At 46.6% G+C, this 19,655-nt stretch overlaps 1 protein-coding gene across 1 annotated transcript; it reads left to right on the top strand.

Moving 5' to 3' along the window:
* Positions 1 to 1,477: 1,477 nt before the first annotated feature.
* Positions 1,478 to 17,846, top strand: FAM174B (family with sequence similarity 174 member B). Its single transcript, XM_038147179.1, has 2 exons — positions 1,478 to 1,818; positions 8,759 to 17,846. The coding sequence occupies exons 1-2, from the start codon at positions 1,544 to 1,546 to the stop codon at positions 8,913 to 8,915; spliced, it is 432 nt and encodes a 143-aa protein (XP_038003107.1). The 5' UTR covers positions 1,478 to 1,543; the 3' UTR covers positions 8,916 to 17,846.
* The last annotated feature ends 1,809 nt before the right edge of the window (positions 17,847 to 19,655 follow it).

The raw sequence follows: 19,655 nt of genomic DNA, 5'->3' as shown, positions 1-19,655 counted from the left end.
TACACAGCTTAGTCACACATATAATATCGATCATACCCTGCCCTGCCAGCCGTGAAGTACAGAGCTTAATAGGACAGAAATCAGCTCCTTCATCTTTCCCCTTTGTTTCACATAATTTCAGTGCCAACGCGCCCTTCTCTCCACATACAATTATTTAGCAGCAATGAAGCTTTTGCTAATACTGAACACTGAAAGCAAAACTAAGTTGTTTTTGGCAGTATTGAGGCACAGGCACTTTGCTCCCTCATTTACTCCTCACCTCGAACACTGTGTGCAGTTTTGGGTGCTACAACATAAGAAGGATATAAAGCCATTAGAGAATATTCAAAGGAGGGTTATGAAGATGGTGGAGGATCTAGAGAAGGGTGGTGGGTCACTGGAACAGGGCAGTGGTCACAGCACCGAGCTTGACAGAGTTCAAGCAGCATTTGGACAATGCTCTCAGGCACCGGGTGGGATTTTGGGGGCTGTCTTCTGCAGGGCCAGGAGTTGGGTGATCCTTGAGATTCCCTTCCAGCCAAGGATTTTCTTTGATTCCTATAATTCTATGATTTATGCTCCCTGCCTGGCTTGGCTGATGGCACTACTCACACGCTCAGTGCCCCAGGATGGTTTGCAGAAACATGGCTGAGATTTTCTCACATCTTACATTTTTAAAGATGTGAAAGATCTGTAAATACATTACCCTGGAAGCAGAGCCCTGGTGATCAGCGAAAAGGCAAAAAGACACAAATCTGATGTAGGAATTGTTGATGCAGCAACTGGGCCATGCTGACCCAGCAGCTCGGGAGGTCTGTGCCCTGTTTGATGGCAGCATGAACCCTGTGATTGCTTTGCAGCTGGGCCGATGTTGTGTGTTGTAATTAAAAGTGGCCACAGAATCACAGAAGCAGAGAATTTTGTGGAGGGGACCCACTATGATTTTCGCAGTCCAGCTCCTGGCTGTGCACAGGAGATGCACACTGTTCCACCCTGTGCCTGAGACTGTTGTCCAAAAGCTGCTTGAGCTCTGTCAGGCTCGGTGCTGTGATCACTACCTGGGGCAGCGTGTTCCATCGCTCACCACCCTCTGGGTGAAGAATCTTTTCCCAATACCCATCCTAAGCCTCCTCGGACCCAGCTCCAGCGTTCCCTCGGGTCCTGTCGCTGGTCACACAGAGCAGAGATGGGAGCTGTCCCTCCCGAGAAGCTGCAGCCCACTGTGAGCTCTGTTCTCACTCTCCTCCTCTCCAAGCAGAACAACCAAGCGCCCTCCAGACCCTTCCCCATCGCATTCCCCTTGGATCCTCTCTAATAAGAGCTGTTGGTGCTGAGCGAGGGAGCAGCGCCGGCGCCGGCAGCAGCGGGGCCCGAGGCAGCGGCGAGGCCGCGGGCAGCCCCGGCAGCGGAGGCCCCGGCCCCGGCCGTGCCCGGCCGCGGGGCCCCGGCGGCGGCGGCGGGAGGCGGCGCCTCTCGGGGGGCGGGGGCCGGGCCGGGCCGGCCGGCTCTGCCTTCCGGGGCTCGGCACGGCGCGGCCGGAGCCGGGGTAGCCGGAGCGGGCAGGATGCGCTCCGCCGCCGCCCCGCTGCCGCTGCTCGCGGCCTCGCTGCTGCTGCCGCTGCTGCTGCCCGCCGCGCCCGCCGCCCGCGGCAGCCTGGAGCCGCCGGCGGGCAACGGCAGCCGCCCGCCCGCCGCGCCGGGCCCCGGCAACCACAGCGGGGCCCGGCTGAGCCCCGTGCCCGCCGTGCTCCGCGACCTCTCCGCGCTCAAAGCCGCCGTCATCGGGGCCTGCGCGCTCACGGCCGCGCTCATCGCCTGCCTCCTGCTCCGCGTCTTCAGGTGGGCACCGCCCGCGATCGGGGGCACCCGCCGAGGGGCCGGAGGGGGAAGCCCCTCCTGGTTTATTGTTTTATTATTTATAAATATAGTACGTATCTCGCAGATGATCATATATTATATAACCTGCTAGTGATGCGTTCAAAGCCCGGCCTCAAGCACGGTGTGTGCGGCCGGCCCCTGGGGAGCCGTGCGCGGCTGCCGGCCTGGCTCGCCCGCGCCTCCCGCCGCTCCTGCAGGAAACCGGGGCAGGAGCCGGGCTCCCAGTGGCGTTTTCCAGCGGGGGCACACCCGCTGCATGGGGCCACGCCGGGAGCTGGGGTGGGCACGGAGCGGGACGCCTGAGACTCCGCTGGAACATCTGGGAATACCTGGGGCTGTTGGCGGAGGGGGTGGTGGGCCACTGGCGTGGGTGCCCGAGGAGCCATGGGTGCCTTGCCGTGGAAACACGCAAAGCTCAGCCGGAGATGAGGCCCAGATGGCGAAGTGTCACGGCTCAGTGTCCGGCTGCCGGGCAGGGGCAGCCGGGAAGAGACGGGAGCAGCTGGCGCTCGGCGGCGGGAGGAGGCGAAGCCATGGCTCAGGTGACAGAAGCACTTAAACAAGTGGAGTTGGCACATTCTTCCTTGTTCTGTCTTCAGGCGGCTCCTGTGTGCATGGCTGAATGCTCTGCTTCTCCTGCTTTGAACTAATTCCGTGTAGGAAGGGCAGCGTTGACGATGGTAGTATTCCGAAGTGAGGTCTATAAACCGAAATGATCAGGGCTGGTACTTTCTGAAGAAATTGACATTTAACTGTATTCTACTTAAGTGTGTGCAGCAGCTGGCACAGGCAATGCAAATAAATGTGCTCATAAAGTGATATGGTTTGGGAGAGCCCAATAAAATGTTGAAGAGGTGGTTTTTTTTAATCAATATGTCTGCTGTGCAGCTGTACAGAGTTGTCACATACAAACAGCAGAATTGGTAGAGATTATAAGAGCTAGAATTAGGAAGTCTATAACTAAGGCTTTTCATTCTGCACTAAGTTTATACTCCTAGTTCTGTGTGATCTTGGAGAGTTTATTTTCTTTGCCACAGTTTCTTCTGAGTATAAAGCAATATCGTGTGTCAAGGAGACCTGGCTGAATATTGGTAGGCAAAGAAGGCAGAGTGATAACCTTTAAAGGCCTTCCCTATACCATTATCAGCAAAAGCAGGTCCAAGTTAAAGTCACCTTGGGAAAGATGGATTTATTCTCCCATGCCAGAGTCGTCATTATACAGCTGATCAGAGTTAATGCAGCATTAAAGATATGTTAAACACCCTCTGAGATGTCATGTGTATCTTTGGTAGAACCTGCTGGGGAAGTGGAAAATGAAGCTATTGGCTTCTGAGTATGTTTCTTTATCAGACAGAGCACTTGTTTGTAAACAGTTATCCCAGTTGCAAACGAGACAAGAATACCAACAGGTATGTTTGTACAGCGTCACACTTGTAGCTGACAACACAGATCAGTGGAGATTCTGTTGCAGAAGAGATAAGGGATTTACCCTCAATAAATGTAAAGCTTTTCTCCATCAGAATACAAGCTTTGTTCACACTTAGTTAAAAACATTGTGATTTTTTTTCCTGAAGAGTCATGGATTCCTATTAAAGAGATTTTGCTGAAATCCAGTCTTTGATGAAACTTTCACTGTGAAATTATTCTGTGTTGCTGGAAGTAAATTATCCTTTTATATGAGATGAAGTAAACCAGTGATTGGCCAGATACTCATCACAGGCATTGGATTAATATTTTATACATTTAAATTTTTATATACATCTCATTTTTACATATTTTTCTGTTGATATTATTTTCCTTTTTTGTTTGAGTAGGAATAGATATCTCTCCCGCTTTCAGCTCCGTTCTTAAGGCAGCACTCAGAGATTCCTTTTCATTCTTTTTGGAAATGTTATGCTCTGAATTCATCTGCTGGTTGTGTGGTTCAGAATGTGGTCTCACCCGAAGTGGTCTGAATTTCCTTTCTCTCTGTGGCTGCTGGGGTCTGTGAATACCAGCCAACATTTTGCTATTTGTCTGCATGTGGCAAGGTCTAATTTGCTATAGTATTTATTTATTTATTCTTTTTTTACAAGCTCAGTCCTGGGTTTGCTTTCTTTGTGGGCTCTGCATGCTCCCAACCCAAAACCATTTCCACAACAAACCAAATTCCAAGTTATTCTCAAGCAAATGGATGGATAGTTTGCATTACCAAGAAACACAGTGTCTTGCAACAGATGGTGTGTGGCTAAAGTCACTCTTTGATCTGAGTTTTGGATTTTCCCTTTTTACCCCCCTGTTCTGCCCTGTTTCTCTCCCCTGGTGCAGCTCGGTTGATTCCGTTGCAATGCAATTTTTGGGATCAGCTCACAGGAAACACAGTTTTTCAGATGTGGCCAACTGTGCTGGTGGACCATGTGCCTTCTAGTGAAATCTGATAAGTTACTTTTGCTCCAGTGGGCCAGCTGAGAGCAACCCAAAGCTTTAGTTGCAGAAGACTGCTCTGTAAGTGTTTGCATCGTGTCTTGACCTGCCCTTGAATAAACAGAATCCAGGCTGGAAAGGCTGCTGTACATCTAGATTTTTAGAGAAAAGCTACCTGCTTATTTTGCATCTCATTGTGTTGGTTTTTTTCTTCTTGTTCAATTTTGATTTCTTCCTCAAATACCACTTTAAGCTTAGTTTTCCAGTAATAGCAAAACTGGTATAGATGAGATTGAGGAGAGAGGTTCAAGCATATGATCATAAGATACAAGACCCTTTGTTCTATGAGCTGGACAGTTGCTCCAGGCCATCCAAGGCTTAACCCCAGAGAGTTTTACTGATTTAAAATTAATTGTATTATAACGAGTTACACTACTCCAGCAAAGACAAGGCTTCATGTTCCTGCCAGCAACAGGGAAGAAAAACTCAAATTATGTTAAATGGAGAAGAAAAAAACCCCAAATCAACCAAATATCCAACCTTAAAAAATATATACATATATGTGACCTATGTTGAAAGCCATGGGCAGGCAGCAGCATTGATCATGGAATCACAGAATCACAGTTGAGGTTGGAAGGGACCTCAAAGATCCCCTCATTTCAACGCCCCTGGATGGGCAGGGACACTTTCCACTATCCTAGGCCGCTCCAAGCCCCATCCAACCTGGCCTTGGACACTTCCAGGGATGGGCCAGCCACAGATTTTCTTGGCAGCCTGTGCCAGGGCCTTACCACCACCCTCACAGTAAAGAATTTCTTCCTAATATCTAATTTAAACCTGTTGTCTTTTAGTTGGAAACCATTTCTCCTTGGCCTGTCACTACATGTCCCATCTTCAGAAAACACATGAGGACTTGGCTTAGTGCTTCCACTTTGTTGTATACAGCACCATTCAGAGAGCAGAGATACCCAGAGAGATCAACAGGAGTGGAATATTGCTGATCTAATTCATCAGCTGGTAGGAAGCCTGGAGTTTCCTGAGGTTTTTAGTTCCATTTTTTTTTTTAACTGCTAAGGGAGTCCATTAACAGGAAATAAACTTGTCCTGATTCCATTCTGTATATAACATTGCTGCAGTTCTAGGAGGGACTGGCTTAATCAGACTTCCAGTAAGCACTCTACTTAGAAGGGATAAGGAGGTTTTTTGACTTGTTTGGGGTTGGTTTTTTTCTGTTTTTTTTTTTTTTTTTTTTTTTTTTTCTTTCCAGGGGATGTTCCCCTCTCTCTACATCTCTTAGCAGGAGGTAAAAAATGCAGAGACCTCTCTCTCTCTGGGTCAGGAAAAGAATAATCTTTGAATGTCAGGGTTGTGGACTAAAATAGATTAGAGGCGTAAATAATACAATGAACCAGTGAGTTGATTTGAGCACTTACCCCACCACATGATGCCTCAGAAAGGAGGATGAAGTGCTGCATATGACTGGTGCTTGATCAAAATAGCCTCTGGTCAAAGTACAGCCACAAAGGCAGCCTTCTGCTCTCTGTGTGTCCTTCCCTGCTGCCTGGAGAGGGATGTGGGGTGGAGAAGGCAGACCCTGGTGTGGTGTGTGGTGCCTCAGCACTGGGTCTGCAGTGAAAGGTTCATATCCCCCATGTTAGCCTGGGTTTTCTTTCCTCCTCACAATTCTGGGCAAGACCTGTAGCATTCCCTCCTAATTGCAGGGGGTGGCTGAATCAGCAGAAGCAACAGGACTTTTTTGAGTGGAAGATGGTTTTTTGTGCTAAACTACTCAGAACCATTTCTACCCTGGGGAGTGAATTGTCATTGTGCAAGGGCCACACTCTCACCACAGCTTCCAGCATGCTTCTTGTTTGCTTTTAAAAAAACCCACAAAATTAATATGGCTGGAAAGGAGATGCTGTGTTTGCCCATGAGGTCTAATGTCCTGATCCTGTCCAGGAGGTCTCCAAAGTTCATGAAACATTTGTGATCTGTAGTTCCTGCCCTGTGCTGCTCTGCTGTCTCTGCTTCCTGGTCCCACCTGCTGAATAAAGTGCTTTTCCTTTTTGTGCTGTCATTGCTGATGGTTACAGGGATCCCACTGAGGTTCAGGATTTTTAATGTGAAACAGTTTCCTGACAGGCATGTAGGGAAACTCCCAAGGCTTTCCTGCAAAGTTAGCTCGGGTAATTCTAGTATTTATGAAGCCTGGGGGAGTTGTGCAAATGAGCAAATGAGAAAACGGACTGCTGGAAAGCAGATTAATGACAAATTAGCTAGATAATCTGGGGTGGAATGGATTGAGAAAGGGGTGGGAGGGAAAGACCTTTTTGCCTTATCAATGGCAAACAACTGGTTGTAGCAGCTTAGCCAAAAACCAGCAGCAAAATGAGCTTCCTCTCTATCCTAGATGAGCACCATCATTAAGTGAGGTTCTGGGGATTAATAGGTCACTGTACAGTGAGTTCTGCTCCAGGTCCTCCTAAAAATGTAGCCCAAATAGACTAATTAATGGCTGGAGGCAAAAGGATTCTAGTTTCCCATTTCTAAAAATATCTGTTCTGCAGTAATTTCTTGAACCACTCCATTATTAACAGTTTTAAGATGAACTCTGTGGAACAAGTTACGTTTTCTAATGGAGGGAATGAGGGAGGAGGGGGTCTCTGTAAAGTGGGCCTGATACTTGGGTAGGATCTTAAATGGAACCCATGGAAACTCCCTGTAGCCTGTATGTGAGTGCAAAGTGTTAAGGCTGTGCTTGGTTAGTTCTGACAGGTTAGTCCTGGTCTATGCTTAGGCTTCCCAGCATGAGTAAATATTTCATGTAAAAACAGTTTTTTACTTGCAAGAGGAGACCTCCCTCCGTCACTTTGCTGCTAGTTTTTAGCAGGGAAGCAAAGTAACAGAGAAGTGGTTTCAAAAGGATTTTCAAGTGTTTGGGTTAAGAGTCCTCCTGTACTGGATATAAAATTGCTTGTTTCAACAACAGCGGTAAAAGAACAAACCACCCCGTGCTCTGCGTGACACAGCAGCGCAGATAGCTCTAAAGATTACACCAGGAGGTGACTTTCTCCTCACTCCTGATGCAACCTCAGCCTTTAGAACAGGGAGGAAATGCAAACTGCTCCATCCCAAGGGCTGGGACCTGTTTGTTCAGCCTTGGACAACTGCCCAAAAGCAGTGCTTGGCAGAGGTACTGAGATCTCCACATCAGAGCTGGTCACTGATTTAAATTTCCTTAACTTCAAGCTTAGAAGGGACCACTGTGGTGGAGATGCCCATTCAGAGCTGGAGTCCCAGTGTCTCTGCAGTGCTCATACCCCAGTTCCTGTTGCTGTGTTAGCGTTTTGAAGACTTCTTGAGGCAAAAGCTGTGCTTTTGAATCTGGCACACCTTGCATAATGTGCCAGGGCAAGGCTTCTTGATGGTGAAAGTGCACTCGGGATGTGCTCAGAGCACTAGGTGTGCTTACCAAAAATCTGCTGGGCTGCTTGCTTGTGCCTGCACCAGCTGCCTTGTCATGCTTGGCAGGTAGCAGTTTTGTTTGCTAAAAGGTGTAGGGGTAAGTTCTGCGTTTTGGTAACCAAAACCATGCACTTTTCTCCCCGAAGGCTGGCCGAGTACACATCAGCACGTTCTTGAATGTATAATCACAAAAATGCATTCATGCATGAGCAGGGTGACCTTCCTAGTATGTATGAAAACAGTAGCTGAAGTAAAAAAAAAGGACCCACACAATTCAAGCTGGAGGCAGAGAATAAGTTGAAAAGCCACACACAAAGTGTTTATTAATTGAAAGTAAGTGTTAGAAAATAGATCTGTCAAAACCGTGGGATGTGCAGGTGTGTAAGCATCTCCATTTACAAAGGAAGGTAAGGCTGGCATCTGTGGGAGGAGAGGCGGTAGGTACAGTTAGCTTTGAACAGTGGTTGGTTATTTTTCATAGCACCTGCACAGATGGAGCCAGAAACTGGTTCAGGTGAGACTCATGGTTGTTTCTGTGGGAGTCCTGAGCTTGGCCTGACTGCAGGGAAAGCGAGCAGGCAATTTTGTACCCAGACAGCATCACCTCCTTGCTCCTAATCCTGCCTAGAACATTCCCATGGCTCAGCAGGGCTTAACCTGTGCTTTCTCATCTGAACGTGTTCCCTAAACCAGTGGCTGCTTCAGCTGATTAAGCCCATGTCTCACTTATTGAGTGTGGCAGCAGGAGCACGTGGTGGCTGCAGCATTTGTGTGCCTTCCCTGGATGCCAGAGCATCTCTGGTTTGTCAGCAGTGGAAAGACTGACATTGATCAGGATTGCAGCTGGCGAGGAGCTGTTCCACACACAGGCACCTACAGTGGCCTTGGAAAGGCAGCAGGAGGGGACAGAGGCTGGTTCTGCAACGTTCCTGTTAGGGGGCCTGAATCCAACAGAGTCAGAGCTGGTGGGAGCAGCTTCAGCCTCTCCAAGGAATGCTGTATAAAGCCAATGTTTCCCACCCCTGTGTTTCAGGTCTGGCAAGAGGATTAAGAAGACCAGGAAGTACGACATAATCACCACCCCGGCCGAGCGGGTAGAAATGGCTCCTCTGAACGAAGAAGACGACGAGGACGAAGACTCAACAGTGTTTGATGTGAAATACAGGTACTGCTGCCATCCATCCAGTTAGGCTTGCTCACTGAGCTCTTGTTAGTGAAAACAGCTCTTTTATTTCTCTGCTGGACTGACTTGGCAGGGATGAGGCAGTCACAGTCTCCCTCTTTGCCCAAGCATTATCCCTTTCCTTTACACTCCTTGGCCTATTCCCAGCACACACAGCTCTGTCCTGCCCTGCTCCTGCAATAACCCTGTCACTACCCCAGGCTGTCTGCACTCCTCTTTCCCCTGCAGAGCAGCACAACGGGATACACGTGTCCCAAATAGCTGACAGGGTTTGACAGACTGAACTTCCCCTCTCGGGCAGCTGCTGGCAGTCATTCCTGTGTGCTCACACTGGATGGAGGGCTGTGGATCAAGGGTCGTGGATCCAGGGCTTCTTTCCCAGGCTGTGAGCCTGGGAGGGAAATCAGAATGAATCTCCACAAGATTTGTACCAGAGTGCTCCTATGTCGGTCTGTGACAGAGAGGACTGTGGGCCCTCACTGATGCTGTTAGCAGTTACCCCTTAGCAACAAACTTTCCTTAAATATGTTTGTCTTTTTGAGATGGAAGTGGTGTGACAACCCCAAACTTTTGCTGCCTATTCTGGGCCTGAAGATTTATGGCAACAACTCAGCACATAAAGATGCTGCTTGTTGATTTATGGCATCAGGGTATCTGCATCTTTTATTTTTGTTTGCATCAAGCCATCCACAGTATTCAAGTTGTGTTCTCATCCAAATAAGGCCTACTCGAAAATCTGTCCTACTTTGGCTGAAATAAGCTCTGCTAATTATAAAAATGCAGATCTTGACAACTTCTAAGTGGAGATTTTACAGACTTTACTCACATTGCCCATCTCCTAACTTTGGAAAAGGGGGAACACCACATCTGCTCTGAGCACATGTGTGCCAGCATCTGAACCACCGTATTCTCCACTGGTTGTTTCCCAAATCACTGCCTTAGTTCTCTCTAAAAATCAGGAAATAGTTGAGAGCCATGAAACAATGAAGGGTGTGAGTCAAGCCTCTGTGTGTAAACAATTAGTTCTTGATTTAGAAGATTCCTATCAGTCCTTACCTGACTTTTGCCATTCTCTGTAGCTGCCCCGTGTTTGCTCTAATAATTTCAGCTTGTGCAGTTTGTACTTTAGGATTGAGCTTTGTTAAACCCAGAGTGCAGAGATCTGAGTTGCCATGGCTGTTTAAACAGCCCCCACGTCCCACTCTTTTCCTTCTAACTCCATACTTTCTCTCTGAACTTTTGGGAATGGGATCTGAGGGTTTTTCCCCAAAGAGTGAGAACAGAAGAATCTCAATCATGGCAGTGTTTCAGGACAAGATGTTTAAAAGTGAAATAGTGGATGAACAAAGAGAGCTTGCTGGAGACCATTTGTCTCTTGAGAGCTGTGTTTGTGTTATCTGATGTTGCTCCCCTGGAGCAGGACTGCTGCTGTCACTGAAGGTATCAGCTCATCCTGGGTCCCTGTTCTTGGCCAACCAGTCCTCTTTTCAGTTGTGGGAATTCCTCCTTTCTGCCAGAGTGCAACAGCGATTAAATTGCATGTTTTCTGCAGTTCTTGCTGTTTCAGGTATTCTTTTGTTTAGCTTAAACAGAGCTACTCATTTTGGAGGGGAAGATCATCTTACAGACAGCCTCTTAGCAGTGCTGATGTTGGGAAAGCTTCTTTGAGGATACATTTGCTGTGGAGGGTGTCAAGCTCTCTGGTTCCTTTGTGCAGCTTGGAGAGTATATCCCAAACAGTTCACAAATCCTGTCCCCAGTAAAGAGACTCCTTTGCAAATTGGAGTTGCTGGGTTTGACTCTTGACAACCCCTTTGAGCTAGTCAGGACTTTTTTCATAGGTGCTTGTGTTCAGATGGGAAGAGAGGGATAGAGCTGCAGAAAGGGCGTCTCAGACTTGCCCACAGGGAGTCAGGGGACAAACTTCTAGCAGGTCTTCTCTTGGTGTATCTGCCCCAGTCCTCCCCTGCCCCCCAAGCTGGTATTCATGCTGTGGGAGGCTCTGAGCTGGTTTATTTGAGATCCCCTCCCATTTATGAAAGATCCATGCTGCCACTTGAATCTGTATTTGGGGGAGTAATTGAGATTCTATGCTCTCTCCCCATGTAATGCAAACAGCTCTCTAATTAAAAGGCAGTTGGTGTGGAGCAGCAACAGGGGAGATGCGACATTTACCTCTCCAATTGGTTCTCGTGCAGTTAATTTTCTTTCCTTTAATGCTCTGTCCTTGTGCAGATTTGTTTCCAGTCTTACATGAGGCATCAAAGAACAGCAGACAGTGTAAATTGGGCTGTTGGATGAAGGTCATTGCTATTTTTTTCCTTTTTTTTTTTTTTTCAGGAGGCTTTAAAGTTTTAGGCTCCCAGTAGTTCCCTCCCTGGCTTCCCTTGGGCAGTGAAGCAACAAGAAATAACCACCTTTCTCCAGTAAGGCAGACTAATGAGACCACTTCAAAATCTTACCCAAACAGAGTCCTTTCTGTGGATGCAAAAGCCACCCACTGCTGCCTCTGTCGAATGTGTGCTGGATCAGATCCCCTCTTTGCAACCTCATTCCAGTAGCAGGGAAGCAGCTCTGTCAGTGGCCTCCAATCCCGCAGGCACCATTTCTGTGTGAAAAGAGGTGGAAAGTATGAAACAAAGATTGTCACAGAGTAAATGTGCCTGATTACTTGAACATTGATACCTCTTAGAAAGTTTCATGGAAGCCACTGTTTTAATATATTTCTGTATGTATTTTCTCTACTGTTGAGGGAGGCATTTGGATAAATAGTTCAGGAATTGTTCTGAAATTACTATAAAGCTACACAAAGAGAGCAAACAGAGCGATGGAAAGAGTGTTTGTTTCTTGATCACTGATTCAGTCTGTGCTAAAGGCCAAAAAGCATTCATGTCCAGTTCATTCCTGGACCATATGAACTATATTGGTCATCATTTCCCAGATGTCAGATGGTTTTTCGAGTTTTATGATGGGATTTGCCGCACGTCTTCAAAAATGAGTTAGTGGAAAGCTAGGTCCCACTCTCCATGTGTGCTTTTTCTCATCCTACAAATAGGTTTTGATTTGAAGATTTCCCTCTCCTCTTTGCTCCTTTAGCTCTTTCTTTCAGGAGGGCAGGGGGAATTTGCACGGGTTCTGTGATCTCTGTGATGGAGCTAAGCCATCAATTCATCAGGCATTTGGCACTCAGGGGTACTTGAGTAGAGAGCAGTGAAATAAAGTAGGTTACAGGCAAACATCCCCAACAAACTGGTGTCCATCCCCCACCACAGAGCACTCTGCTTATTTTGTGTAATAAGAGAAAAGAGATTAAAACAGCTGCAAAAAGAACCAGTTTCTGAAAAGGTAAATAAAATTGTTAGCTTGTTAAGCTTATTAACTCTAGCGAGGCTCATTGGGGGATTTCTTGTCAGCTTCAATAGGAAACTGAAAACAGGTTCTGAATAAATTCCGTGGCGCCTTGCACATGAAAGGCTTTGAAAGCACTTCAGTAATCTGGGATATCAGCAGTGACTCCTCTCCCTGCTGACTTGCAGCTGTTGGAGGCAGCGAGTTCTGCTCTTGCTTCGCTTGCTGGGCCCAGCTGGGGGAATTTCACAACTGTCCAGGGCCATATGTGCCATGTGACAGCCCAGAGCTGGGGAAAGAGCTTGGAATTTAAATGCTAGTCTTGGTGTCAGACTCCTAAATAAATACTGATAGAAAGTTTTTCTTGGGGCAGATTGAAGCCTCTGTCCTTCCTGTCGGCTGAGTAAAATTCCTCACTTTGTTTTCCCTGTGGATTGTCATTTTTCCTCTTAACAGCAGCAGCAGCACCAGCAGAACGCAGAAGTGGTTTAGGAATGCATCTTCCAAAGTGCTCTTGAAAGGGGAAGGATTTATGTGTAAGGAGTAGTGGCAGGCTGAGGGAAGAGGACAGGAATATTTATTCCACCATTGTGGGTCTAAAGGGCTTTTGAGAGCTTGCAGGATGTTTTAGAGGAAAGATGCACCACATGTAATGGCTGGATTTGGGATTCATCCCTTTTCCAGGCACTGATAGCATTGAACGGTAGAGAAACATCTTCAGCACTGTTGCAGGGCTCAGCCTTTGATGTACCCAAGTCTTGGGAGTCTCTGTAAAATATGGGTTACACTACTGGTGCTTTCTCTAGGACTACATCCTTTCCAGATCCTGACTGCGTGTGCAGCTCTGAATGGAGCGTGGAATTGTTCTGTTTGTTACTGTGAGGTGTTCACTCTCAAGGGAGCAGCTCTAATGGATTTTTTTTCCAGTGAAAGCTGCAGGCAATTCTGGATGATGCCAGGTGAATTGTACTGGGGTTTATAGCAGCTTATTTTTTTTCCCCAGCAGGCATCAGTGACAAGTTGTGTGTAAATGGAGGGGTATCATTTATCCTCATCTGAAGGGGGTGCAAATCACCAACACAGGCAGCAGCTCACTATAAATACAACAAATTGCCAAAGCTTTGGTGCTGCTGTTAAGGATTTCCCATAGGTCCACAGCAGGGGAGAAAAAGAGATAGTCAAAAAGCAATTTTTGCTGGGTTTTGAAGGCCAGTTCTTTCCTGATGCTGCTGTGACAGTTGTTGCAAAGCACACCATATTCTGCTACTTGCTCTTGTAGTCCTATGGGAGGGCTGTTGCCTCCTTCCTGCAGTGTAATAGGTTCCTGTTAAGATTTTTTTTGAACCCTGAAGCAGTTAGGGCATCAGGAGGAACGTCCATAGCAAGGAGGATGGTCCATGTATGTTGATGGGTAAGGGGTGCACTGGTGTATAAAAGCTGTGAGGTGCAGGATGTGGTTTCATGTGCCTTCCTGTGTACATTCCCTTCTATGCTCTGCACAGTGACTGGCCACAGGATCTTCCAGCATCTGGCCTTGCCCTCATCTAACTCTGCTTTTGTCTTCCCTTGGTATCTCTTCTCTGGCGTGGCACTAACATCCCATCACTGGGATTGGGATGGAATCTGCTGGAATTGGTGGCAAACCCAGCGAATGATGCTGCCTTTTCCTTTGTGGCCATTGGGATTTTTTTTCTCCAGTTTGCACGTGGGTTCTCATCTCTGCCTGTGAGTAATTTTAATTGCAAATCTCCAGCTGTACTAATTCTTCTGCTTTCCAGGTAAAGCAACTCCATGGAGCGTTGGTGCCCTGCAAGATGTCATTCTGCTGTCGAGGGACCTGCTGAACCCATAACTGTGAAAGGGGAGGCTTTCATCTCTGCAGTGTGACACCCTCACCTCCTCCAGGTGCTGTTCGTACAGCAGGCTGTGGATCTGACTAAAACAGCACCATTTGGTTCCCTGGTGTCCCAACTCTGCGTTGGAATGACCAGAGTTCCTCTTTGCAAACTGGGCTCTCTTGCTTTAGGAGGGCTGCAGTGTCACCAAAGCATTACAAGGTGCAGCTCCTTACAGTCTAAATAAGTTTTGCAGAAGGAGGAAGACAAGGAAGATTAAACTAAGCTGCCCCAAGGAGTTATTTTCTAAAATCCTAATTCAACACTTCAGTCACTGTTAAACTTCAGTCATTGTTAAACGGATCATGTGTTTAAAAAAAAAATCAATAAGTATTTTTAGGCCTTACAGAGGTGACTTAGGACTTAAGATGGTAAAAATGTAAGCCATGCTGAAATGCCACACTATGTTTGGTGTAGGGTTTGGGTGGGAAGGGGTTGGGAGGTCGACTCATGTAGGAAATTTTCTTAACTTGCTACTGATTTTTTTTTTTAAAACAACAATTGCACTAAGTTTTCACGATGACACTCTTATTGTCCCAAGGAGCTCTGATCAGATCAACTTCAGTAAGTGAGACCACAGGGAAATAGGAAGAATCAGGCATGCTCTAAACTACAACAATCTTGGATTAAAGAAGATATATTTTTGTAATTTTCTGCCCTTCCACTGGGAGTAAAACCAGTGTTTTGTACTGTCCTGTGCTGACTGTAACTTGTCTACAATTCATTACCTTTTTCTAAGCAAAGTAAGTCCTCATGTGGAATGATTGGATTGCAGAGAGAACATGTCTTATTTTTCATGGAAGCTTCATGTAAATGATATTATTTTCTGTCAAACTGGAAGTTTTTCTTTACTACCTGCTTGACAAAGCTCATTTAACTCAAGGATGATTTTTAGCTGTTGTTCCCTGCTGTGCTTTGTGCTGCAGAGGTCAGAGCTGTGGGATGACACTGTGGGAATTAGATTGCTGCATCTGGAAAGGTCGGGTTTGGGAGACCACAGGCATCCAGGCATTTCAGGCCAGCGGTAGAAAGGGCAAACCTAACTGGGTTACTTTCTTTCCTTTGTGGTTTTCCTTTAGAGTAACCACAGATGAAGTTCAGACTTTACAGTTTACTGCACTCCTTAACACCTTCTATTTTGCGTTTTTAAGCTGGCTGAAACCTTGCTTTTCTTGGGGAATGCATATTTTCCAATGGTTTTAGGATTGTCCCACTATTTGCTTGACCCTCTCCCAGCCTTGCAGTTGCAGTCCCTCAAGGAGACTGCAGTTTCTGGCAAAGCACCAGCCTTGCAGCAGGCTGCCACTTTTGGGATTTTAATCTGTTTTTTAAAGCCCTATTGAGATCTGAGTCTTGTTGAGAAACCAAACTGCTTTGTCATGATACCACGACCTGTGCCAGTTCTGTGTCGTTCCCCTTGGCCCTTCAGTCAGTAAAAGGAGGTGAATGGGAATTTTTTTTCCTTTCCAGCAGCCTTGTGCATTCATCCCAGCAGCTGCCATACCACAGCTTGCTTTCCCTTAGCTGTGACTCAGCAAAGGCTTTGCAGACAGCCAACTCAGCCTGGATGGAAAAATCCCAAAGCAGACTGTTGTGTTAATATTAGTCATCAAGGCAATATAAAATGCTCTGTTATTTTCATTCATGGAATAGTTTGAGTCATTCTGTGCCTCTGTTACCAAGCAATATTCGACTTGTCAGCTGTGAGGTGAAGATGGGCTGGGCAGGTTGTTCTGGCTGGCAGGAACCACAGGGAGCAGAGAGTGGAACGATGCTGCAGGTTCAGGTGAGGTCTGGAGCTCTTTCCTCACCTCACTAGAACAGGTTTCAGGCTCTAGGCTGGATGCTCCAGAAGGAAATACTGAGTTTCTTCAGGGCTGCAAGAGTGAAGGCTGGGAATTGAACTTTGTGGGCAGACCAAGCCCTTTGGGAGTCAGAGAAGTGGCGATGCTGAGAGGAGAGAGGGAGGTTAAAAGCTTCTGTTGGCATTTGTGGAAGGAGGGGACGGGATGAGGTGGCTGTCCTGTCTGTGCAGGCACCATGGCAACGTGTTCATGCCCACTCTCCTGCCACACTCATTAAGCTGAGCATCAGGCACTCTCAGAGTGGAGGCAGGGAATGAAACCATCTCTTTGCACAAAAGAAAGGCAAGACCAAGTTATGTAGGAGAGAGATTGGAAGAGAATAAGCATGAAGGGCATTTCTGCCTTCTGAGCAAGTCAGTTCTTGAAATCAGTCTTTCCAGCAGCTTCAGGTCACTTACTGAGTTAGGCTGGCAAAGGCCTTCTGCTCCCCTTGCTTGTAGCCTAAAAAGACAAAAAATCCCACTATTTTCACAACATGGCCGAATCTCAATGGTGGACAGGGACCAGGTATTTAAGATGTTGAAGATGGAGGTGTTCAACATCAGCTGGATTTCCTGGCTCCTTGAGGAAGTCCCAAACTGTGTGCCATAAGCTAAAAAGTGCTTATAGGGAAGCAGCAGCTGCTTGGTGGAAATAAAAGGTCAACCTGACCAGTTGCTCACGGTCATGAAAATAATCCAAATGCTTTGTCTGATACTCAGTTGCTGTTGCAAATGTGAGGCAATGTTTACCTCTAAAAAACTTGCTGTATGTGATTTAAAGTGTCTGGTTAAATATTCTATAGCTATATTTAGTTAAGATTTTAAGAGCACTTGACGTGACTCATCTAATAGTATATATATGAATATTTTTTTAATTGTAGAAATCAGTTTAAAACATAGTTTTAATAATTTGAACTGTTTGGTTCAGGTAGTTCTAGGAGTTCATCAGAGAAGAAATAGCCATTAACCACTACATGAGTTTTTTACCTTAATGTTCTGTGTATCTTACACTGCAGATTTAATCTGATTGTGACTGCAACGTGTCTTAGTATCTGCTGCTGTTTTGTGTTGCGTAGTCAAACTTGCTTTGTTCAAGAGCATTTTAAAAGGCATATTTTTTTGTTACAGAAAATGAAAACAGAAATGTTATTACAGCTGTCTGTCTGTAGCTCACTGCTTACAGAATCCTCCAACTCCTGGCTGAGGCAAGCTGAGTATGTGAGTCAGAGGCTTTTCCCTTTGGGCATGTGGAGGGAAAACCCTGCACAGAATTGCAGCTGCTTTGCTCCAGCCACAGCCCTGTCACCAGAGATTACACCTGAGAAGCCAGAAATCAGTGTGCCATGCTTACCTGCAGAACTAAGTACACAGATAGCTTTGTATTTGCATTTTCCCCCCTTTTGTTCCCTGGAAGTTGCAGAGATGACTGCAAACACTTGTTAAGCACACTGACTCTGTGATCCCCTAGTGTTTATCTTAAGACCAAACTTACTTGTAACAGTCTACAGGCACTAATGAAGCTTGAACACATAGACACTAATTAACTCAACCATTTTGTTCATAACTGTTCCCTCTAATTCCATGTACATGGTATAATCTCTGCAGGGTGGTGGGCTGTGGTTTTTGGTAAAGATTTTTCCTTGTTAGACGAGTTTCTTCTGCTGCAGTTTGTGTGTGAGGAGGTATCAGGACCATGTGTTCAGTTTTGTGCAATTGCTTTGAAGTTTTTTTTTAGAAAGAATTTGTCATTGTGACCAAAGCTTCTTTTTAAGGAAAAATTGGTTGCGTTTGAATGGACTTCATGTGTTTCAGTAGAAACTGCCATCATTAAACATGTTCTTGAAATCCCTGTGCTGTGTGTTATGTTCAAGGCAGCAGTGGGAGAGGGCTGATGCTTTTTGGAATGAGGTAGATGTCAGAGCTCCTTGTACTCCATTCTTAGAGGGTTGCAAGTCCCTTTGTCCTGTGACTCTGAATCAGGGCCTGACAAGGGGGAAAACTGCTTTTAGCAGCATGGTGGAGGAATATGTTTAATCACACAAGGTACCCATCAGCCATCAGGAAGCTGGGCTTACTGCTTGGATCCAAAGGCAAAATCCTCTGCAGTAGGAAAGGGATCTCAGTGCCTTTTACTTTATGAGGTGTTTGGTGCCTCAGAACCCACAAACTATAGCCACGTTTGTTGTCCCAGACTCTGAGCACCACGGGGCCAAGCCCTGTCCCCTCCCTGGGGTGGCCAGGTCACACTGCAGCTGTTCAGCAGGCTTCCTTCCCCTCCTGCTTGACGAAGTTGCCCATCTCTGAAGCAGTTTCGCCTTGTGGCTTTCAGGGCATGGCAAGATGCTGAAGTGCTGGTGATAAGGATCAGGGCACTCTGAAGCTGCTTGTTCCACACTTTTGGCAGTTCTCAGGGGACTGTTTTCTCCTGGATATGGAGAGCAGACACTCCTGGCTTCTGGAGCAGCTACAGGACAGACTGGTCCAGCACCCTGTGCATGGATTAGCTCTGTGTCAACCTACACTCTGCCTCTCTCTGCCATGATTTCTCTGCCTTGATGTCTTCATCTCTTCAGGAACAGTCTAAGAGTAATTCAGTGCTGCAGACAAGAGGCAGCAGCTGTCCCGCCTCTGCTCTTTGAATTATGTCCTGCCAGCAAAGTGAAGCTCAGTCTAATTCAGAATACCCACAAAAATGCTGTCAGCCTTGAGCCAGCTGTTGAGCAGCTAAGCTGGTTTGTGTAGGAAGCTGTAAGACCCCTCAAGGTAAGCCCCAGCCTGAGGCTGGCTAAGCAGGACAGGCTGCTCTTAGCACAGGCTGCAGGAGTGAGGATGTGACACAACAAAAGGCAGAGGCTGCAGTTGCTGGTGTACTTACGTTTCTGAAGGGGTCTCAAGTGGAAGATGAGCAAGTGACCTGTGGAAATTATTACCTAAGTAAGAGCTGAAGAGCTGAGTTTGATGAGGGTGATTGCAGTGAGGCTGTGTGAGGAAAGGGCGAGGCTCAGCTTAGCCCTTCCTCAATTTTGACATGGGAAAACCCAAAGCTGCAACAAAGATTTTCTCAGGCAAGTCTTAATATATTTTTTTTTCTAAATGGATCCTGTTAAGGGGATGTTTCTGCCGTATCTAGAAGAGTTCTGCACGAGCCAAAGTACAACACAGCTTCCCCTCTGCCGTGGGTGGCTGCTACCACCCTCGTACAAGCTGCTGCTCTTCTGGTGAGTCTGCAGGAGTGAGGTTAAGTGAACAGAGCTAATTCACATTTACAACCCTGGAAAAGGCAAGGGGGGTGTCTTCCTTGTGTCTCAGTGTCAGTGATCTTTGGATGCCTTGATACTGATAACTGCAAAATTGTCAGTGATGTGTGGCAAATGCTATCAGAGACAGGAGCTGAGCACTGAGATGACTGGAATCATGCCTGACAACAAGCTCTATTAAGAGTGTGAAACAGGAACAGCTCTAATTGCTTAAGACTGAGTAGTCTGTAACTAGGCTGCACAGAAACCTCGAGGATAGTTAATCTCCCTATCAGCTGGCAATTGCCAATTTTGAAGAGGCCAGAAACTCTTCTAGCTCTGGTTTCAGACAGACACCCACTCCAGGCTGGCTCACTTCTTCCATGGCCATTTGCTCTCAGCATGTTAGATGAGCCAAATAT

This window comes from Motacilla alba, chromosome 10, assembly GCF_015832195.1.
Source record: "Motacilla alba alba isolate MOTALB_02 chromosome 10, Motacilla_alba_V1.0_pri, whole genome shotgun sequence".
NCBI lineage: Eukaryota > Metazoa > Chordata > Aves > Passeriformes > Motacillidae > Motacilla > Motacilla alba.
The sequence above is the reverse complement of the archived record's forward strand: the minus strand, read 5'-3'. Positions and strand labels throughout refer to the sequence as shown.

Bases quoted from the DNA above. Each gene is read 5' to 3' on its own strand.
- FAM174B (XM_038147179.1), top strand. From the start codon at position 1,544: ATGCGCTCCGCCGCCGCCCCGCTGCCGCTGCTCGCGGCCTCGCTGCTG. The intron at 1,819-8,758 runs GTGGGCACCGCC...CCTGTGTTTCAG, and splicing joins CTCCTGCTCCGCGTCTTCAG to GTCTGGCAAGAGGATTAAGA.